The 25046-nt window shown below is 32.7% G+C and overlaps 1 protein-coding gene across 1 annotated transcript in view; it reads right to left on the reverse strand.

Annotated features, from left to right (window-relative positions):
* Window positions 1-25046, reverse strand: part of LOC136271865 (uncharacterized) — a 126134-nt gene that overhangs the window by 24652 nt on the left and 76436 nt on the right. The window contains exon 8 of the mRNA XM_066072428.1: window positions 17348-17476. Coding sequence (XP_065928500.1) covers window positions 17348-17476 — 129 coding nt within the window. The remainder of the gene's footprint in view (window positions 1-17347; window positions 17477-25046) is intronic.

Raw genomic sequence — 25046 nt, forward strand, 5'->3', positions numbered from 1 at the left:
TCGTTGGTAGCAAGATCTATTTCGTAAATGAATATTCAAAAAATATTTGGAAACACGTTGGTGTAGATGTATATTCGTGGGCAAGGGTTACCCACGAAAGCTACGAATATTGCCCCCCCCCCCCCCTACGAACAATGGTGATTCCAGTCTGGCATTTACACAACTGTTCATCAAGGTGGGTTGAAACAGGTGTTGACAACTACATTAGAGATATCATTTCTCAGGGAAATAGATTCCTTTTAAAACAACTCCAGAATGTGTCGACTTCAAAAACAACAGTTCTTCACTAGAAAACGTAAAATGTGTTTCGACAGAAACCGAGCCGTTGTTGGCAAAAAATTGCATTTTTAGGTAAGAACTTAGCCAAGTGTGGTCAACCCACTTACTGTTGCATATAACAGATCAAGTAAGCCTAGGTTAGTCTTAGACTGTAGACATGTGAATTTTCATTTGCATAAATATGTGTATAAATATGAGGACACTAAAGTTGCGAGAGGTAAGTTTGATATTGGTGACTTGGTTTTCACATTTGACTTAAAGTCGGCATACCATCACATTTCTATATTTGCAGAAATGAGGCAGTATTTGGTCTATAGCTGGAATATCAATAGTCGGTAAAAGTACTATGTATTAAATGTTCTGCCCTTTTGTTTATTTTCAGTTGGTTACATTTTTTTCAAAAGTTACCAGGCAGGCATTTTGTTAAGTACATGAGGTCCAATAATGTCAAAATTGTCATGTACTTAGATGACGGTTTCGGAGGCAGTTGTTCAATGTCGGATGTTTTTAGAGTCAGATTGTTTTGTCAGTGATGAGTTACAAAAGATTGGATTTTTGTAAGCTCGTGAGAAATGTCAGTGGTTTTTGTCTCAAAACGTGGGTTTAGAATGGGACTTTCTGTATGGTTTAGTTAGAGTAGTATCTTAAGCTTGAGAGAGGATAAGTAAGACATCTTCTTTAGTAATTATGTCTCCCCTTTCAAAGGGGAGACATATTGTTTTTGTCGACTTTCTTATTCTTCTTATTCTTATTCTTCTTCTTCTTATTCTTCTTCATCCAAATTTGTCCAAGCTGTAACTTAAATACCCTTTGACATTAAGACTTCAAACTTGGAACATAGGTAGATGGTATTGAGAAGGAGTGCACGCCACCAAAAGTTTTGACCTTGACCTATTTTGTTCTTCAAGGTCAAGCTTTTTATAAAAAATATTGTCTGGACCATAACACAAGACTCCTTTAACATACAGACTTTAAACTTGTATCATAGATAGATGGTATATAACCTAGTTGAACCTTACCAAAATTTTTGACCTTGACCTATTTTTTTTATTTCAAGGTCATATTAGAAAAAACTTCATTGTTCAACTCCTGAATATACTTTGACAGAAGGACTTCAAACTTTAGACAAAGAACAATAATAATACACTTAGGTGTACTATTGAATAATATTTGACCTTGACCTTGTTTTACTCAAGGTCAAATTAAGAAAAAAATAATAAAATTTTGTCTGGGTCATAACTTTAATACCCTTTGACATTTAGACTTCAAACTTAGAACATAGGTAGATGGTATTGAGAAGGATTGCACGCCACCAAAAGTTTTGACCTTGACCTATTTTGTTCTTCAAGGTCAAGCTTTTCATAAAAAATATTGTCCGGACCATAACACAAGACTCCTTTAACACACAGACTTTAAACTTGTATCATAGATAGATGGTATACAACCTAGTTGAACCTTACCAAAAATTTTGACCTTGACTTAGAATTTTTATTTCAAGGTCATATTAGGAAAACCTTCATTGTTCAACTCCTGAATATACTTTGATAGAAGGACCTCAAACTTTAAACAAAGAACAATAATAATACACTTAGGTGTACTATTGAATAATATTTGACCTTGACCTTGTTTTACTCAAGGTCAAATTAAGAAAAAAGAATAAAATAATAAAATGTTGTCTGGGTCATAACTTTAATACCCTTTGACATTAAGACTTCAAACTTGGAACATAGGTAGATGGTATTGAGAAGGAGTGCACGCCACCAAAAGTTGACCTATTTTGTTCTTCAAGGTCAAGCTTTTCATAAAAAATATTGTCTGGACCATAACACAAGACTCCTTTAACATACAGACTTTTAACTTGTATCATGGATAGATGGTATATAACCTAGTTGAACCTTACCAAAATTTTTGACCTTGACCTTAAATTTTTTATTTCAAGGTCAAATTAGAAAAAACTTCATTGTTCAACTCCTGAATATACTTTGACAGAAGGACTTCAAACTTTAAACAAAGAACAATAATAAAAGACTTAGGTGTTTTATTGATTTATATATGACCCTGACCATGTTTTACTCAAGGTCAAATTAAGAAAAAGATGGGTCTGGGTAACATAGCTGACATTATTCTTTTTCAATTGTTAAAATTGCCCCATATTACAATCCTTGGGGAGAAGGGGAGACATGTGTTTTTTTTGTTAAAAAAACAATACCCACTAGTTGATTATTGATCAGATCAAAGCGTCCAAGTATGTTTAGGTTTATGCTTATTGCATATCCTACGGGTCAAATCATACGTATGAATGCTGTTTTTGGAATTATGGTCCGAATTATGACTAGATTTTTGCAGTTTTGCGAAGAGACGAGGGCTATCTGGAATAGCAAAGTATTGTTATAAGAAAATGCAATTCAGAAAGTTTTGTTTTGGAAAAAAGCATGAAGTCATGATCAACAGTAGAGATGCGTTGTTTAAAAACATTGATTTATCAGAAACGCGAAATCTTGAGTTATTCACTGATGCATCATGTATATGTTATGGGGGCTATATTAAACCAACAGCACAGCGTTCAGGCAATTTTTTTCTTAGCAGGGTGGGGATAGAGTCCTACAGATGGACAGTTTCTTGTGTGTGTCTTGGAGTCAGAAGGGATGAATTAAGAGTTTTAATTTGACAGGAATTTGAATGAATTCATAGAATATTTAACACGCATTCAGATGACTGAAAAGGTTCGTCTTTGGTTGTTTACAGTGACAGAACAAATGCGTCTAATATTGTAGAGGTTGGCAGTATGAAAACGAATTTGCAACCAATTGCTTTTGGGTTTTTTTCAGTCCTGTAGTTATAATGAAAATTCATTTTATTCCAAAATGGATTCCGAGATGGGAAAATCAAGATGCCGATTTGATCAGTAGGTGGACTGATTAAGATGATAGGGGTATTAAAATTTCAGTGTACAATTATTTGTGTGAAATGTACGGTCAGGATGACATTGACGCGTTTGCAACGCATTACAATACAAAGTGTTCAGTATTTTACTCAAAGTATTGGTGTCCCGGAACTAGTGGCATTGACACATTTAGTTTCTCATGGACGGGATCAAATATGCAACTTGTACCTCTGCCAGTGTTTATTTAAAAAACAAACGACAAATGTTTGTCAGAAAAAGTGTTAGGAACACTAGTTGTTCCTAGATGGATTTCAGCTCCTTTTTGGCCTTAGTTAAAAGGCTGTTCAAATATTTCAGATTCTTTTGTTTTGCATAAAACTCAGGAATTAGAGAAAGGAAGATAGGGATAATTTTGTAATGATCCACTTCAATTTGACATAATTGTTTTCAGATTAAATCATCATATTATTTTATTTTGACAGACATCGGGATACGACAAAAAATCTTTTATAACGTAGCCAGAAGCGGGGCCGGAAATAAAGATATTTTGAACGTTTGGGATCACAAGATGTCTGACTATATTCTTCAGTGGAAAAGGTTTAACACAACGCAATCTTCCATAGCTGCTTCGAGAAATTTCAAAAGATGGAGTCGTTTCATTTGAGTGTTTACCCGCAAAACCTCTTCACGTTGTATTGCATATATTACACATTTTAAATCAGGTTCATCTTCTCATGTGGTCAATCTCGAGATCTATTCCTAAAAGTGGGTTCACAATTTACATAGACTTGCTGATCCTACCAACAATTCATATGTCAAGCTTCTACAAGAGGCACCAAAACGCGTTGCTACTCCAAACGTAACCATGAAGGACACTGCTTTGTTTTTGCAATATATATATATATATATATATATATATATATATATATATATATATATATATATATATATATATATATATATATATATATATATATATATTCTACGGATGTGCTGATCAAAAGAGACTTGGCCATGATTTTGTTATGTTTTGCCGCCTTTGCGTTATGACGAATTCGAATTACATTGTAAGTATCCTTACAAAACATTTTTGAAGGTTATTTATGTGTGTGCATTAATAAAAGTAAAACTGATCAATAAAGGGAAGGAACGAGGTGTTAGTCGCAAACGGTTCAATAAGAGCTTATCCTCTAAAAATGTCACAAAAATATGTTATTTTTGCAGATATCCATTTGCTACCTTCCGATTTTTTATTTAAACCAGTTGTTAGATCACATGGTATTGAAAAGTTGATATATAACACAAAAAGATTAGTTACACTGCTACAAGGGAAATCATTATGTCTAGGCTTAAAGAGGTAAGTCTGGTTTAAATTTAGGCTTACATTTGCTGAGATCAGGCGGAGTTACAGCAGCAGTCGGTTCAAGTGTAAATGAAAGATGTATAAAGGAAGTATGGGACTCACGATTTTGAATCTACCGCGCAACTACGAATGACGTAAACCAATTTGCGGTCGTTAATATGTTGGTTCGATTCTAAGATATTAAACAATAAAATTTATTGTGGAAAGGATTTCATATTTTTGTTTTTAAATAAAACGTGTATAAAAATGATAATAAGAGTTAATTTAACCCACAATTCTTATTTTACGACAAAAATATCGGTTCAGTTTTCGGCAATGCGGAAGAAACGTGGATTTGATTTGAACGCTGAGAAGACCAATCGCCACATAAAGGTTGCTAAAGCTCAGAAAAAAGGATGCTCTAGTGCGAACGCGGACGCTCTCTTGAGCAGACCAATCACATATTTTAATATTGCAGCTGCATAATTCTCATCAGAGATGGAGGAAGATAAGTCGACGCCAGCAAAAGCGATTTGTCCAGGTTTTACCTACATGTACAATTATTGATGGAGTAAAAATATTTGGTAAGGTTAAGTTTGTCGAGACTGAAAATTTTTGATAGACGTCTCTTCAAATTTCAGTCTCGGCGAATCTTGCTTAGATTAGGATAAAAGTAAAATTGGTATGGACATCATTGAATTTTTCTTATACTTTGGCGTTGTAATGCACATGCATTAGTCTCTGAATATATATGTAAGATACCTATGCCTATCAAATTAGGCATCGCATATATTCGTGAGTAAAGCCCCGATTACCTGTGGTGTAATGTCATAATAAAAAAAATTACAAATGTAATTATAATCATTTATACAAGTTTTTGACAGTATGGTTCAATACACATATCAGAACACAGTAGAATTCTTTATGATTCTCATTATTGATAGTTGTTTCCAGTAGTCGATTTTCAACGCATGAGTTCAAAATGATGTCATACCACACATATGAAATCTCCTGTCGTCTCAATGCATAGCCATTAGTCAAATTATGTGGCGTTCAATTTATATTTAAGCTACAAGTAGAAACTGCATATGATGATGACTTTGATTTTGTATCAGTAATCTTTAATTCTATGTCTGAGTAAGGTTAAAAATGATTCAGTTTAGATAGAAAACGTTAACTGACAGCCATTATATGTGGCGTTAAGTGTAAGCTATTGGAAACCAATGACGTCCGGAGATATATTTTTAAAAAGAAAGACAGATTGAACACTTTAGGTATTAATGATATATGCTATGGTATACACATAATGTGACATATTGACAGCAAAATAAATTTCAAATACATGTAGATGTGAAATAAATGTGAAGTACAATTTTGTTGTTATTTAGAACTTTAAATTTAAAACTCATCCTCAGATGATGTCTTATTTCCGTTAAAACAGTGTCCAGAGTTTTTGTGTGACTTGCAGTCTTTCACAATAATGCTCCCTCAAAAATTACTTTTCACAACCCCATGCCCTTCTCCATGTTGAAATATTTGCATTTATCTGATTGGAGAAAAACTAATTTAAAGTAAAGATTTTCGAAGTCATTGTCTAATATTAACTATCCCTCTCCTAGTAAATATTATTATGTTTGTTAAATCTGAGTTAACCTCGGAGTCTGTTAATGCCTTTGTAATATCAAGTACATATGCATATAATTTTTTTACTGATCAACTTTGCAACCAACTGGTGTTCCATTTAATATTCTCTCATGGTGCAAAAATTCCTGATTATGTAACTTAATATTATAGATGTTGACCATGAAAAAGTTGTCCAAATGTCTGGTTGTGGTTGGAGACAGTGGAGGAGTTTGGTGGAATTAGGGATGTACGCAGATACGCATTTAAGAGAGCTCGATGGTCATGGCCATTTTTAGACGGTATTGATCTCCTAATGAAGAAGAGCTATGTATAGAAATATGCTGGTTGACAGAAGAGAGAGAGAGAGAGAGAGAGAGAGAGAGAGAGAGAGAGAGAGAGAGAGAGAGAGAGAGAGAGAGAGAGAGAGAGAGAGAGACAGAGAGAGAGAGAGAGAGAGAGAGAGAGAGAGAGAGAGAGAGAGAGTGAAGTCATGACCGTTTATCAGGTATTTGATAAATTACTACATGTAGTACATAAACCACTGGGTACTTTTGTTTGGTATCATTGTGATTGCTTTAATTTTCATGGATTTCAAGGGTATACTCTTTCATATCAACAAATTAAAACCCCCATACAGTAAGATAAAAGTTAATATATTATTCCATATATTGTTGACTGAAATCCTTAATAGTCCCAGAGATTATCACGGTGCAATTTATTTTTTGTCATTTATTTTATTCTGTTTAATATTCTAAGCATGAGTGTGCCAATTGAAAAGTTTATTTTATCAGTAAATTCTAAATTATATATATTTTTTTAATTTTAAATGCCATGGACATCGAACTAGTTGAATAAACTGTTGAATAATTGTCCCAGTCCTAGTCTTTGTAAACCATAATGTAACCATGTAAACATCCTAAGAAATCCTTGTGTTTGAATGTCATAACAGTTTTTGTTTAGATAATGCTATATGTATACCTATTTAAGTTGATGCTATTTCCCATCTTTCAGGTCATTCATCTATGATCGGGACATTTTCTGGAAAAATAGAAAACTTTTCAAAAAGAATTGAAATCCTGTCGCACATGTACTTTGTCTCTTAATTCCAAATCAACACCTCCTCCACATGATTGCAGTATCAACTGGAACGGAACAATGAAGGCCATGGAGAGTGACATAATAGAGGAGATGGTCAAGGATGTGAATAATGGGTCTATTCGTATAAAGACATTAGTTGGTGATGAAGAAAGCACAATGATTTCCAAACTTCGGACAACCATTGACACAAAAATAGGTAAAACATTGGTAAAACATTGGATGCTAAATATATGAAGGATATCTTAAGGAAATATCTATTTTTGTGAAAAAATAACACACAACTTTAACCTTCAAAGTCATACAGTATCTCAAAAGATGTTAATACTACATATTTACCCAAATAAAAGCGGATGTTGCAAGGATAAGCCAAGGACTTGTGCTCTTGTCCGCTTTAATATTTATGTTAGATATATAATAAAATGGTTGATAGCGTTCATTTTGGAGCGGTAATTGTCAGCTTCATTATTTGAGCAAAATTGGTTATACATGTAATAATGTTGAAAGGGCTTTTGATTTATGTGCATTATTTGTATAAGTTTGTTGATTTATTACATATACATGTGAGGAGTTAAATGTCCAGTATAAACTTGATAAGTATTTAAAAAATATTCATATCATACTATATAGTTTTAACAGTAATGGATGTTGTTCTACCAAATGGCTTAAAATTAAATTTGGCATTTGTACTGTGCATATTGTGCATGATGTAATGCTGATTTCGATCCTTTTTTGTTTCAGAGTTGAAAAAAATAATCAGAAGATACATATAGCAAATCATAAATTAAATATATATTTGTTTATACCTACTAGAATTATTTTGTTCCTACCTGGTATATTGTTTTAAGGTACAAATGGTTAAAAATTTGTATTTTAACAGAGGAATTTCAAGTTAAGCAGAGGAAATTTGGGATTTAAATGAATAAACTTTTACTTTTTTGTGAATTTTATAAAGGACTAGCATTGTAATAAAGATATTATTAATTGACTCAATGTTTATTGAACAAAAAGTTGGTATTGATTATTTTATCTACACTAGAATAGTGATCAAGTGAAAATTGCGCGAAATTGTAAAAACAGACCAGAGAAAATTCAGACTGCAACGTCTTTTTATCTTTGTCATTGACATATGGGTTTCATCTTTTTCTAGTGAAAGCATAACATTTGTATATTTCGTTTCAGTTCAAAAATAAAACTTCCGATTATATCAAAACAGATTTTTTGACCATTTTGTATTGAAGGTCAACACAAAAAGCACCAAATTTGAGCCATGCAGAGGAAATTCGGTTGCACATTGTATGATACTAAGGAGGCTTTCAGAATTTCTTTTTATAAATCGTACTTCTGTCAATGTATTATTCACAGCATATAAGAAAAATGAAATCAAATGATTACAAACTATGTAGCATTGCTTCATTTCTGTTGCAAGTGGTGTATTTTGATGAACGAAAGTATTTCCAACAAGGGTATGTTTGGTTACCGTTACCATGGAAACAAACATATTAACCCATCAACAATTGTTATATTCTGTTAGAAAAAATGTAATGCTATTTGATGAACCAATTTTAAAATTTGTTGATTACTTTGGTGTCAGTCCCATACTTCCTTAAAAGACATTCTTGTTAGGACATGTATGTTCAGTATGATCAGGCGGAGCTACAGCTCCAGTCGGTTCAGGTGTAAATGAAAGATGTATCAAAAGATGTATTGTATGACGTTTTCCCCTATTCATTTCCTCGTCTCAGACTAACTTTTCGTGGTTTTCTATACATTATGGGCTAGTTGGCAAATATAAATTTGCTTGTCATTTTTGTAAGAATGGATAAGACTTGATATTTTATGCGGTACGGAGATACGCGGGAAATATTTGTCTTGTTGATTTGAGTAAAAAAAATATATCCAATGAAATTTCTTATTTACAAGTCTCGTGGTGACGAGTATATGCTTGGTGTTTGATTAGCACGAGAAATAAATTCTATCCCGTCTTCTGACAAAAACGCATCACATTTTCATCAATGAAACAATTATTTTTTAATTTTACTATAATTCAGAAATTAAGAATTTTCATATTTTTGTTACTGCACTATCCGGGAGCCGGCGCACATTTGCAATTTTGAAAAGGTATTGGTCACAGATTTCCAGAGATTTTTCTATTTAACGGTTCTTTATTTCTGTTTTTTTCCCGGCCGGTCACGTCGATCAAATAGCCGTAGGTTTTCTTATATTACTAGAAAGTACCCCGCACAAGCACGGGAATTAACACTTTACACATTATTATCATATAATGTTCATTTTTGTATATATTTTGTCCGATGTTTTGAAATTCGTTATCTTATTCAAAAAAAAAAATACTGGATATGTTGGATATTTAGAGGAGCGAGTATAGTGAAAAATCTTAACTAAAATGGATAATATATCATGTGGCGTCTTCAGGTGAGGCCTTAATCCTGTTTGTTAAAACTGACTAAATAAAAGGTTTACTTTTTATTGTATTTATTTCAAATCAGTGAATGAGTATTCAGTGTATCTCCTTTAAATTTGGTTCTTTTTGGTCAATTTTCAATATTGTTTGTACTACTCTCCCAAATAAGAATTTCAGATAAATGACCGTTTTGAAAAACAATCTTGGGGAGGGGGAGGCATTTTTTTTATAGACGATGAATACAATAATCTGTTCATTAATGTTTACAAATCAATGTCAAATTTTTAAACCAAAGTTGTCAGATTCAAAGTATCTGGCCGATGGTTAACTCGCCCTACACAATTTTTGCCATGACGTCGATTAGTCAACCCCGTCCTGGGCACCCCGTTTTGGAAAGTTCTTACTAAAATCTCATTATTTGTTTCATTTTATTTATTTATTTTTTTGTATAAATAGAAGTCCGATCCAAGGTAAACTATGCATGATGAAGTCGTCCTACACTTTCCGTTAATTAGTCAATCCGCGTTCTTGGGTACCCTGTTCTGTAAAGTTCTCAAGCGAATATATATCAAAACTAAAATCGCCCACTGAAGAAACGAATTTATTCATTTTATTTATTCAACATTTGTCAAATCTTTACTTTTTTGTATCCTCTAAATAGGCTCACAGTGAATATATTCACTTTTTATCACATTGCAAGCATATATTTTGATGCAAACTATCCCTGACTTGGATCCGTTTATTGGGCTTTTTTATCGAAAATAAAAGTAGATTTTTGATTAATTTCGCAATGATAACTTATAACTTAAAATTTAATTTTACCTTACGGAGTCATTACGCATGTGTTGAAATACCAAAGGTGTAAGTAAGTACTCTGGTGCAAGGATTTTGTAGTTTATTTGCAAAATTTAATTTATAAGTATAGATATGTACATGCTACATTTTTGATACATGTTCATAGTTTAAATAAACTTCGGCTCACCTACACAGGATGAACCTCTGCCATTTATTAACTGAAAGGTAACTGAAAAGTGACTGAATGGCATAGCTGTGCCATTCAGTCACCTTTCCAGACCTTTCAGTTAATATTCAGTTGACTGAATGGCAGAGGTTCATCCTGTGCTATATGCATTCTAAGCTAGTCGGCAAATATTTTGCTTGTTATTTTTGTAAGAATAAATAAGACTTCACACTTTTTACACTCTTCTTCCTTTTCTTTTGTGATTACTATCCCTTAGAAATTTCACATGATCGAGACTCTCTGAACCACTTCAAATGGGTTATTTCGTTGGCGTCAATGTATCAAAAGACGAGGAATGGGCACAGGACCGGGAATCGAATTCAAAATTTTTGCAACTCTAGTCAGGAGCTCTACCACTGATCTACACAGACCGGTATCCACAGTCCATACAGCCCCAACTACTACAAATGTTTCTTATTACTGAAGTTTTATGGGGAATATTGATGTAGAAAGATCTGCGTCATCATTTGAACCTTAAATATAGCAAAGTTTTGGTTTAAGTCATCTTTAATTTAATTTTAAGTGATTCCTCACAGTAAATAAATGGAACAGGTTACATGTAAAATCAAAGTACTCAAAGTACAGATATTCGGGCTCGTTTGATGTGTCTTAAAACGTTTCCATGATATGACATTATTATAGACTAGACACATTGAATCATTATTAATGAGTTAATAGTTTATAAGCATGTTCATACATATTTATATTAGTAGTAAACGTTAAAATTTGTGCGAGGGTCAAATATTTTAACTCCTCTATAACTAAGATTAACAGTTGCGTGGTTCACTCTTGAAAGAACTATCTGTACCGCAACAATTTGACTATCTACTCTCCGCTTGATAACGATGTGATTAAGACTACAAGTGAAAACAATGGATTCCGCCTTTTAGCAATTTTACATTGTAAACTCGAGGTATTTAGAATATTACAGAAAAAAGAGTACAATGTATTGTTTAAATATATCAGATGTTCACTTAATGAGGCCGAGTACAGAACGAGTACGCACGCTTTCGTGCAGCATTTCATTTGTATTGTGACGTCATCTTTCTGCTTTGTTGACGCCATTGCGTGATACTTTCAACTGGAGATATTCAGCGTTTGATGCGTAAAATTGATATTATATTGTGGAATAAACATAAATGTCTCGAAGTATAAGCTATATTTGGGCTCGGGTCGAAAACGTGAAGAGGGTTAAACAAGCCTAGCCCTCTGTCACGTTTTTTTTCACCCGTCTAAATATAGCTTAATTCATATATTTCAAAACAGAAACCATGTATTTCATATTAATGACACTTAATTTGTGATGTTTTTTATTTATTTATTACTTAAATATGTCTGAATGTTTAAAAAATACTATAAAGATCATATCTGACAAACTGGGAGATTGGGCATACAAAAAACAACTTTGATAAGATCCCTGGAACAAACCAGGAGGTAAGAGGTTTTTTTTATTTGACCATTTGATGCCTTTAAGCAATAACTTTAATATGTATGACAGAAAAAGAAATCCCTAGGGCAGAAGTTTAAAAAAATTAACTTTGAGATGACCCCTTAGACAAACGGTGTGGTAAATGTCTTATTTTTTTTATCTTTAAATAATAATTATGTTAAAGTCTGTCCCAAGTTATTGCTTCCATCAATTTTTGATGATTTTTAATAAAAATACACATACCTGTGAAAGAAATACAATTGAAATCGATGAAAGGGAAAAATCAAAGATATCCTCACTGAACAATTATCTCTTTTCACTCATAAAATTTCACAGAAACGAAAACAATTTTCTTACGGGGATTTGTAATGGGAAATGTTTACATCTTTTCTCCATTCGGAATACACTCGGAATACATCGTGCAATTTTTTAAAATTATCATCCGGGCTTATTAATGGCTGATGCAATGCAAAATCTCCGTAGACTTTCAATTTTTGGATGTGTATTGAAACCTGAAGCGGTAGAGGGGGCGTTTCAAAACAGATAATCTGGACATTTTTCATATTAGTGGATAAACGTAGTTTGAGCACAAAGGTATTAACTATTATTGAAATATCAAGCAAAAAGTGGTGGAAGCAAAAACTCGGGACAGAGCATAGTAGAAATTCATGTAAAAAATTTCATTCAAAAATCTAGGGCAGAACAAATTAGACCCGGTGTTATATACTGCCATTTTCCCCCTAGCCATCTTTCCCCCCGGAAAAATGGCTATATAGCAGTTCTCCCCCCCCCCCCCCCCGGAAAAATGGCTGTATAGCAGTTTTCCCCCACGGAAAGCTAACTATATAGTGGGCTTTCCCCTTTTTTTAGCCAGATTACCCCAACGGAAAACCTACTATATAGTGGATTTTCCCCCATTTTTACTTTCCGGCCATGTTTATTGCGGACCATTCGTGACAATAATTTGCAATAACTGATATGATGGTAATTTCTCACAAAAAAGGATAATTATGGCATTTATTAATACCTAGAATAAAATACGTGGTTTTTCAGCCCCAAATATGAACTAAGGCATGCGCCTTCATAACATGCATGTGTCATCATCGTTTATTTCACCTGTTCTCCCCCCTTTTTGGAACACCTTTTACGCGGATTTCGGAATACCTCGAATCTTTTTCATCTAATCGATGCTTATCTACAGTTTTGACTTCGGCGTTATGAACACGTAAGAACACATTTGAGTGAAAATACACCGGTTTGGAATTTTAATTTTCCAATATATTACCATCAATGTATAAGCATCTCCCAGGGAACTAACTGACCAATCTTGACTTAATTTTAGGAATTAGGAAAGGAATGAAAAGTGGAAATGTATTACTCCCTTCGTCCAAAAGGCCATCAATTTTAAATTGATACCGCTAGAATTGACGATCTTAAAAACAATTACTAGCATATATTTCTTCTTCTAAATATCAAACGGGAGACAGGATGCAATGATATGATGGGAAAATGAAATGTTTTAGTTTTACTTTGATTGATTGGTTTCTAAATCATGGTTAAGGGGTATTTTAATTATGTATTAAAAGCATGTGTAAAGTTAGTGTTAACCATTTCGTTTTAAAGTTACGCATATTCATATTTTAAGCACATTTCTACGAAACGCGAGATATTATGATGTAAACATTTTAAAAAACAATGCAATGTCTTCACAACCAGAACAATGTCGGTATCTTTGCTGGTACGGTTACTTTGGAAAATGTGAAATGGAACCTGAACAAACTTTATGTTTATATTGTCACTCACTATTTGCTAATTGTTCCCTTTTTAAGTTTGCAACGTGATTTATAAATATACAGTTTTGAAAACGACGCTATATAAATCAGGATATACGATTACATTACCTAAAAAAATTTATACTATTTGTTTCATATTTTTGCAATATAGATTTACTTGTGTACTATATTATTTCTTCGAACAATTAAACAAGGGTAATTAAAAAAAAACAAAAAAAAACCCAACACATACATGTATGTTGTGATGAGCTGACTTTTTTTAAATATAAGCTTGTTCTTCTAATCAACTAACAAGTAAAAAAGTCGTATATGCGCTTAGGTTGGTTATTTATTTTTGATTTTCGGTTTCTCCTTTTATGAATAAAAGTTCATTGATTTATTTATCTAATTATTTATTATATCATTAGTCATCTTATGAATTGATTAAATGTTTTGAAAAATAATGAATTTTACGCGCGTACCTTTTTAAAAAATTTGTTCGTAAATTAAAAAAAAAAAGGCAGCAGAATTAAACGTAATTTTCAATCATTTTGATAAAGATATATATGAGTGATTGTGTATTTTTAAATGATGTTTTTACTTTTAAATGACCGTAAAAATATGTTCATATGGTCATCTATAGTTTTTGAGATATGGGGCCCTTAAAAATACATATTCTTTATAATTGGATTTCAAACATCGGGCTCAAAAACAACAAAGGCTCCTACCCTGCATGGGGGCTTAAATTTCCGTTGTCATCTACTAGTGGTATACCACTATCACTGTGAAAATATGGTTAATTGGTCATCTCTAGAATTTGAGATTCGGGTCCCCACTTATAGAACACTATTCAATCATTAAAATGGGGTTTTAAACATCGGGCCCTGAAACATCAAGTGCCCCTACCCCGAGGGCTGAAATTTTCAGAATCATCTTCAAGTGGTAAATCACTGCCACTATAAAAATATGGTGATATGGTCATCTCTAGTTTATGAGACATTGGACCCTAAACAATATGCACTATAATTATTATAATAGGATTTAAAAAATCGGGCTCTGAAACATCAGAAACAAAATTTCTCTAAAACAGAGGTTTAGCCTGGATGAAACTTTCACAAACACACAAACAGTCTGATAAATTTATCAAGAAATTCTTAAAACATTCTCGTTTAATACAATTTCAGAACACAGAATTATGCATATAAGTGTATAACTTGTAAAACTTTTTTCAATAAATTACCTAAATTAAGTTCTATGTGTAGTTCCATTACACACATGTTAAACTTTCAGCATTGTCTTTAAAAATAATACATCGGCAAAACGAAACTTAACCTGTACAGATGAATGCAGATATACATGTATGCAACCTGGGGGGGGGGGGGGGGAAGGCTACTATAAAGTAGGTTTTCCGGGGGGAAAAGCTACTAAGGGGGAAAACTGCCATACAACACCGGCCTCGTTAAATTGACCAATTGGTATGCCATATATTTTAGGTTCTCTTCCAAGCTGGAACTACATTTTTGTCCGTGAGGGTTTTTATGGGGTAATTTGCGACCCACCTCAAAGCTGAACACCTCCCGTGAAAAAAAATATCCGCCTTATTTCTGTGTCTGTGTTATCGCCCACAACCCCTAAATAAGACGCAAACCTCTAAACAGTTCAAAGTATTTCTCTGTACAGGTCTCACATGTATAGACGTATTTCTTAGTTTTCCACGTTACTCAGCCGACAGGAAATTATAAACTTCTACGCACTTTTTACGCTCGAGCACAAAATCTAAGAAACAAAAGAAGAACTACACGTCTGCCACGAGTTTCAGGTATACAATTGGGTGTAACGAATCATCATTCGAAGATTTATAAAATGAGCACACGTCGGGTGCGATCAGTCGGCAGGGGATTCTTATTCCTTCTAGGCATCTGATCCCACCTCTATCTTTTTATAAGTCCGTGGTTGCTCTGCTTTGGATTTGTATTTCGTTTCATGGATTTTTGAGATTGCTGACAGTTTGTTATTGTCATTTGATATACCTGTGTGACTGTACCTATTTGAATCAGGTTGATCTTAAAGAAAAAAACTTTGTGTAAAGGAATTGGAAATTAATAGCATTTTAAAGCTCCAATATATGACAATTTTCTTTACTTAATAATAGTTTATTGTTTAAATGATCAAAGCTTAAAACTTAAGGTAATTTTTAAATGATCGCTAATTTGTTAAACACCTAGCTTCTTTAAGCAACTTTTGAATTATAGATACATTGTTAGCCGAAATTTTAAAAAGCATTGGGAATTATTGTTTTGATATGACAGAGGAAATTTTGGTCAATGAAAAACAGTATTAGTGAAAGAGCTGTAATTTAGGTAGGTTCAGAATTTTACCTCCATGGGGAAAATGGTTTGAAAGACCGTGAATCTACAGTTTCAAAAATTCCTTGGAGATTTTACTATTGATTCACCAAATTATTTGTTTCAACTTTAAACACCGTAAGCAATCTTAGTAAGTGAAGTATGTTAATTTCACAACGAGTTCAAAAGACGTTATTTTATCCCTTAACAAACAACACCGTTTCACTTTACAGGGGTGGTAGTGGTGTTTAAAGTCCTCACAAAATATATTCCTAAAAAAAGGTTAAATATGTGCAATAAAGATACAGTTTTTGTATGGACGGAACTATAGCTCCACGGTCCGTCAATCCTAATTTCCTTTGGATCTACAGTTCAAAATTTAAAGTTTACATTTTAAAATACAGACCATGCAAAAACAATTTTCGTCTTTGAATTGCAAAAAAGGACGACGATCATAAAACACACGTGGCAAAATTATGAGTCTTTGAAATGTGTGATCAGAGTGGGAAAATAGTCCGACTACAGAACCAAAGTCGAATAAAGAGAATCCACTGTCATAAAAAAAATGAAAGTCTTCTTCATGAAATCTGGACTTAAATTTTACAATGTTTGTCAAGATCCAAGAACATAATATAATATTATAATGGTCTCTTAATTTAGGATTAAATGATAAGAACAATTTTTTTTCTTATTTTAATATTTATTCAAAATTTACCATGGCAGATAAGCGTTAGAAGATTCATCAAATATTAAATTTTGTAATGTTGATACATTGCTGCAACTGTGTGTGTGTGTGTGTGTGTGTGTGTGTGTGTGTAATAGAGAGAGCATAGTTGTTTAAGATGCATGTAAGGTGGCGAAACTGTCTGTTAGTGAGTTATTTAAATATAATAACCATAGTTTAATTTGTTTTAATTGTAGGCATTGTTTAACGCAAATAATTCATATTTTTGTGTTGGTTTAAAGCATCAACTTGGATTAGTTAGAAACTGTTCCTTTACATTAGGATTTATGTTATCTCATTTAAATCTCATTTAATCTTTCTTAATCCAAACCCACAGTAAAAAAAAATAAGAAACTAAAAAAAACCTTGCAATTTACAAGAACTATTAAAGTGTATCCTTTATAATCTTACCTTTATCATCACTGATTTCTATGCTTACATCAGTTTTCTCGATGTCAGTCTCTATTGATTGGTTTAAATCCTTATTATTTATCATTCCTGCAGGAATTTTAATTGTTGTTTGATCTTCATCTTTTTTCCCTAAAAATTCGAATTTTATCGTTAAGACTATCGCATTTAATAATAAAATTCAGATGAATACAAACATGAACAAAAACATTTGAGTTAGTACATGTATGTAAATGAGTAGCATTTTCGCTGAAAGTATTTCTGAATATATTTTGTAACTTTCTAACCGGCTAGTTGATATGATGATAACCGGATTCAAAATCAATAATTCGTGAGTCATATAAAATATAAATTTCAAAGTATATTTTAACGCAACTGGGTATATTCCTCTAACTATCCCCGAGTACCCAAACTCCGTCACCATAAGCAGAAAACCTCCCGCGTTTCTCTGTAAATTATTTTGTGTGGTTTTTATCATTTGCAATCACTAAATATAATCTGAAACAATATATTTTATAAAATTATAAACAAAAATATTTTAATTTTATTCATATAAGCCCTCTGAATACGACGTTTATCACGCGTGCCTATTATATCTTATGAACCTAACTCCGTCACCCACATGCTCTATGATATGGTAGAGAATAAAGGCACATTAACAATTTAGTTAAAACTCAATTTGTATCTAGGCCAAGTTATAATAAGTAAAAATGGTGCGTACAATTTAGATTGTATTTAATTTCATCGAAATGAAATGATCGCCAGAATAAAAAATGGGTCAAGGTAACAACAATCACAATAGCCTTTTCAGAATGTATGGATGCCGTTTGATTTATGTCCTTACTTATTTCAAATATTTTATATCATTAATTAATAAATTACTTATTATTATTTATTTATAAATTTTTTATAAATGTAGCATATTCTAAATAGCGATATCCGGATATATCTATACCCTGTATAAGGCAAAAGTATCGGCATGAGTGATTTGATGTTATCATCAAGAGTAGTGTATAAAGGCTATTGCGGACTGAAAAAAAATGTATTACCTTAATCAAAAATGTATTACATGTGAAATGTTTCATCTTGACCTCTCTAAAAATGGCTGACCACCGTTAATGATCGTATGGGCCCACAGGTCAGAAATCTTGATATCAGGGCCGGAGCTATGAACCTTAACGTTAAAATTACCGCCTATGGAAAATGCATTAGTTGACTATACCCAACTTCATTGTAAATTTCATTTTATATCTTTCGAAAAGATACATGTAAATTGGAGACAGTTAAGGCCCCGGGGCTGAGAATTGAAAAACAACCTGTCCCTACCTGTCTGTTCACCATTTATCTGATCAGTGAATGATATTAAAGTCATTGTTGCGTACTGTTACAATGATAATGTAATTATTGTACAGACTTTCTTTGGGTTTATTTTACATGTTTTCATTTACAAAGACATTATTTCATTTAAATAAAAGCAAATGCTTTTGTCGTTATAGAACATATAATGGTAAGTAAAATCAAAAAAGATAAAAACTTCAAACGGAACATCTAGAACTTTTCATAGGCAAACTTTAATCGACCTTTGCTGATCACCTTTTACTTGATAAGTTAAAATTGCCACTAAATTGCAGGTAGGGAAATTGTTTTGCGACTGTTTGCTTGTTATTATAGCTTCAATTTTCTTGAAATTAAAATAATGTAGAATAATATAATTTGCATATCTACAGTACCGATCAGACCCAACCTAACAGAAAATAAACCCCAACTAAACCCTGGGTTTACTTTCTGGGTTTACTCTGGGTTTACTAGAGTGGACCCAGGGTAAACCAAGAGTGGACACAGAGAGTAAACCCCGATTACAAGAATTCCCTGAAAGAAGACGCTACATGTGTATTCGGAATATACAAGGGGCAGGAATTACAGGCAGTAGGATGACAAGATAAAATACAGGTCTACTTCACACTTCTGTGCGTATAGTTGACTTCAAAAGCAATTCTCGGGTAAACCCAAAGTAAACCCCGAGTAAACCCAAAGTAAACCCCGAGTGGACCCAAATTTTCAAAAAGTAAACCCAGAAAGTAAACCCGGGTTTTAGTTAGGTTGGGTCTGATCGGTACTGTACAAATATTCCTGTCGTGCTTCTTGTAGCATTAAAGATAAGAACATGCAATTAAAAAATGATAATATTCACTTTGTGAACTCGATACGAGTATTCGGTTCATTGGTCAGAACGATTTGTGATTCCGCAATCAATTGTCATCCCTAATATATTTTCCTATGCATGTTACAGTCACTGTAACTTTTCAATCGTTACAATTACTTTAAATCTACCAAACTTACCATTTTATTAGTGCCAGTGCATGGAATAGGTAAGGTGTTTAAGTTCACAAGTTTTTAAGAAAAATAAGATAATCCACAAACTAAAGAAAGTGCCATACAAATCACATATCTTGTACAATTCCTATCTCTAAATGATCAATTACATAATTTACAGAGAAAAGAAAAAAATCAAAAACATATATGGCTTATAAAACTAATATGGCAGTTATCTTTTCTTGATATATAAGGTGAATAAATGTGTGACAAAAACATGTTTTAACCTTTTTTATGATAAAGTCGTACATGTACATAAAAAATCCTGAGGCATTTTCGGTATGCAGAGGACTGTAATCTGCTTTGATCTCTATAAATAGATTACTTATTTAAACTAATATATTCCCAAAAAATTTTTCGGTCAGTACATTGTTCTTAGTTTACAACAATTACATGCAAAATGCCATACCATTTTTTCTCAAACATTTTGAAATAAAGTTGCTTACGTAAAATCATTTTAACATGATAGTCACCAAAAAAAAAAATCTCAAAGACTAATGAAACCAAAATTCGAAGTACTGAAAATGTTTTAAGAAATCTGTGAAATAATGCTCATTATATCAAACTCAAAGAACACTTTATGTGGAAATAAAATAGTTATGTTTTGTATTCTTTTTGATTCAACGAACCAAAAATGCTACCAAAATGAATCTTCATTGAAATACAACGAAACCATAGTGAGCGTTGATGTACCCAAAGTAACACTATAGTATACACTACAAGTACCGATCAAAGGATAATTAATTTTAAAAGTTTCGGTAGGACAACAAAGTAGTGCTTTTAGCAAAATTGTTCCTATACTTGCAGAGTGTATATATTTTATTGGGACATTTTAAATCAGAATGCTTGACGCATGTCAGAGAAAAGGATTTGCAATTTTAAAAGCAAGTGTCGAAATTGAATTATCATTTGAAAGAAAGAGTTGAAATTGTTTGATGTACACCCTTGTAAAATTTTCTACTTTAAATTTCATTTTTTTCAATACAGACGCATTTTCTCGGAAAAACAAACCACGGAAAGACTTCACACCGAGAAATTTTAACAGGAGAGATACAATTGATAAGCTGTCATTCAAGAAGTTGCTGAACGAAAATTAGGGCTGGAAATATGAACCGTAATGTTAACATTACCGCCCATGGAAAATGCATCAGTGGACTAGATCCAAGTGCCTTTTCTCTATACCGACCTTTTCCCCCGGAAAAATGGCTATATAGCAGTTCCCCACCCCGGAAAAATGGCTATACAGCAGTTTTTCTCCCACGGTAAGCTGACTGAATAGTGGAATTTCCCTCTCTTTATAGTCAGATTACCCCCAAGGAAAACCTACTACATGTATATAATAGATTTTACCCCCTGTTTTACATTCCAGTCATGTTTATTGCAGACACTCTATGGCTATAATTTGCAAAATCTGGGATGACATATGTTGATTACTCATAATAAAGTGTAACAAATGCATTAATACATAGAATAAAATGCATGATTTTCACCCCTGATACATGTATGAGCAAATGCCTTTATCACATTCTACTATTATCACCCTTTATTTCACCATGTGTTGCACCTTTTGGGAAGACCTTGCACCTTTTATTCGGATTTCGGAATACTTCGGATCTTTTTATGTTCTGTGTTTTATTCTTATAATCGATGCATATCTGCACTTTAGACTATGACGTTATGACAAGAACATTTTTTTAAGGAAGACGTCACAATACATTTGATCATGAGCTATTAAATTCGCAGGTTTGGAGATTGGAAAACTTCACAGAAAATATAAACGAATTATCTATCAAAAAATTGATGTAATAGGATACAATATATCATATTGTAATTAAGTCTTAAAGTTTTAAAAAGTCAAATTTTGTCTTATTTTGGAAGAGACAGAAGACAAAACATTTACTACAAAAAGTTGTTATACGTTTACATGTATACGTAAAATTTCAGGTTTTAAAATCCGTGGAAAACACATAAGGTCTGTCGTATGGCAGGCAACTTAATCAGTCACGTCGCTTTACAGGTGGGGGGACAGGGGCTTGCCTCCCCCTCCCCCCACTTTTAGGCGCAGATTTTTCTTAAATTTACATATTAAAAATGAAATGAACAGTGAACAGGTACACTAAGAACAACATCCCCCACCCCACCCCCACCCTTCCACAAATTAGGATTTTCACGATTTTTTTAGGGAAGTTCAATTTTTATTTTGTTAAGATTTTTCGATGGGTCTGCCCCCTTTCACTTTTAACAACAATGCTACATGTTTGTTCATTTAATTCAATGTGAATTCATATAAAACAAAAAAATGTGCTCATTATTGCATTTGTATGTAAAATATATTAGATAAATAATACTTATCAAATCTTAGTTATGAACAAAGAATAATTCTTGTCCACTCTGATAAAAACCATAAATGTCATTTTTTAAATCTACTTTTAGGTGATACATACCTTAGAATGATATAAATTATCTTGCTTGGATAAATATTTGTTAAGGTCGACACTGTTACGGCATGAGCGATCCTTCAGTTCTTCCAAAGATTCTCTAAAACAAGGGTTTAGCTTCGACCAAATTGCACTTTTTGCAATCATTAACCTAAATTAAGTTCTATGTAATCTACAATACGCATGTTCAGTTTTCAAGATTGTCTATAGAAAATAATTAATCGGCAAAACAAAACTTAACCTGTACAAAGTAATGCAAATTTTAATGCAACCCTGAAGTCTACAAACATCGATTTTAATCCTTACTGGGTTTCCTTTAATAACTTTTATAAAATCTGAACCAAAAACGTGAGGGAGAAACCTTACCACGGGGGAAAAACTACTATATAGTAGCTCCCCCCGGGGGTTGAAAAGCTACTATAAAGCAGGTTTTCGGGGGGGGGGGGTGTGTACTAGGGGGAAAATGCTCTACAACAACTATATCCTTGCTCATTTTAAGCATATGTTTACCTGCTTTATTGAAGATGCCTGTTAAAAATTTAGACGTTTTTAGTTAAAAATGTATGCTTTTAACATGACTGATATCTCCCCCATCATAACACAAACTCAGAATTTAAACCAAGGACTCATGCTTTGCAAAATTTGGTTCATGTTCTATTTTACAGCATGTCTTTTAGATATTCGAAAGGAATGATTAATGTCTATTTGCCATACATGTATGAACAGGCACCCCCTCCCCGCCCCGCCCCCTCTAAAAAAAACCCTTAAAAAGGCACCAACAAATCATCAAGGAAGTTTAATAATTTAACAAAGGGATAGCTTTAAAAAATAGCTCCATGTTAAATTTCGGACAAAAAGAGTCCTAACGTAATATCAGAATTCCGGACATTTAATGTTTTTAGGGGTTTCCTTCATCATTCTCAACATGTACTTAGTTTGTTTGCTAAATTTCCAGTTCAGCCCTAAAATTAAAACAAAAAACCTTTTGCAATTATGTAAAGATTTCCTGATTTATCCTTGTCATGTACTTAGTTTTTTTGCTAAATGTCTAGTACAAGAGAAGAAATTAAAAAAACGTTCCATGGGTATGTAATGAACTAGTACATGTAATATTGGATATGTCAAATCGATTATTTGGTAATGTTATGCTGTAAACGTAGTTAATATGACAAGTTGAAAATTTGACGATATTTAAGACAATTAGCGACAATTCCAAGATAATTTGGCAACCTATCATCAATTTTTCATAAAAGTTATAACCAACAAATTACTCTTATTTAATATTTTAATTAAATACTAACAGATATTATATCTTTTTGGGCTGTTTAATGTCCAAAGTTTAATTTTTGACATATTATTTCCACCAAGGAGCATTTTCAGAGTTTGCATTAGATTTATTTCGCGTTAAATCTATAACGTTTGTAGCTCTCGTTGCGCCGTTACGTTTTCAGTCAATTTTAAAAATGATTATCTGTCTTTGGTATATAACTAATCAAAGAAACAATCTATATCTCGTCATTAATTGGCACATAAAATAAAATGACAATAATTCATTTAAGATTACAATGATATCTGGTTTAAAGACAAAAAGAGATAATATTATTTTCGACATTTTATGGTTTATTGTTGACATAACATATTTTGACTTCATCTTTGCAAGATTGAAGTTTAAATTAGTTTTGAAAATAAAGGAATATTTTTTTTATTTTTTTTAATTTTTTCTTATTTTTTTATTTTTTGAATTTCAATTTTTTAAATCTTATGTTAAATTATATCTACGAAATTTAATTACACATGACTTTATATTAAATGCATGTAGCTATGATGAAAGTTCATTGGACCTCATACTTGGCTTAAAACGTAAGTTTAAACGGAGAACGTCTCTCAGGCATTTCTCAGAAAGTACATTAAAGTCAACGATAAGTTGAGAAAGACCATTCAATTGCATTATATATTTTTGATTTTTAAAAGTTGTTCCTGGTGGTTTAAACGTAATCATGATGAAGAAATTTGCTCCCATGCGTTTCGATTTCATTGAAAGAAATCAATTGCCCGAAGTAGTGTAAAAGTACTCTTTCTGGACCAGATACCTTACTATGGGCTCCTTAGGATCCTCCGAGGAGCCTCTGACCTCATTCATAAGCATAGCAACACCAATGACGTCATCCATAACCATGGAAACACAGACCTCAACATCATCCGTTCCATATTTAAACCCCTATCATTTATCGATTAAACGAAGGGGGTATTACTGTGTACGTCATTGAAAACTCCCATTTGGGGTTCCAAGAATCCTCTCTATAGGTTTTGCGGTCAACTTTATTATTTACAGTTGATTATCCATGGATTCCGGGGCTTAACACATATTTGAATGATATTCTTTTAAACAAATACTGACTCTTGGGGATGAACAAAAGAACAAATGAATAGGAGGTAGAATAAAAAAATAGAACAAACATGGGGGGGGCCTTATAAAATAAAGGTCAACGGGTGAACAATAATGGGGGTTAACATATGGAAAAGATGATGTTGGGGTCTGTGTTTCCATGGTTATGGATGACATATCGATATCGAAACACACTCTTACATATATACAGCGTAACTTTTGCATAATCGTTATGTGGAATAATGCAACATATAGTGCGCTTAAGGTTTTGTTTACTTCTCTTTATACAGGAATCAATCGGAATACTTTACACATGCCTGCTAGTATTCCAGTGTCATAACAAATGCAAAGTAATATTGAATTTGATGCATTTAGTAAGATTATCATTACACGTTTGGTTCTCCAAATGACAATTTAAAAAACTCTGATCCGTGACAGATTACCGAAAGAAGAATTGAGCACATTTTAAACACACTGTGAGCAAACTCTAAGCGTTTTAAGAATG

This window comes from Magallana gigas, chromosome 9 (assembly GCF_963853765.1).
Source record: "Magallana gigas chromosome 9, xbMagGiga1.1, whole genome shotgun sequence".
Lineage (NCBI taxonomy): Eukaryota > Metazoa > Mollusca > Bivalvia > Ostreida > Ostreidae > Magallana > Magallana gigas.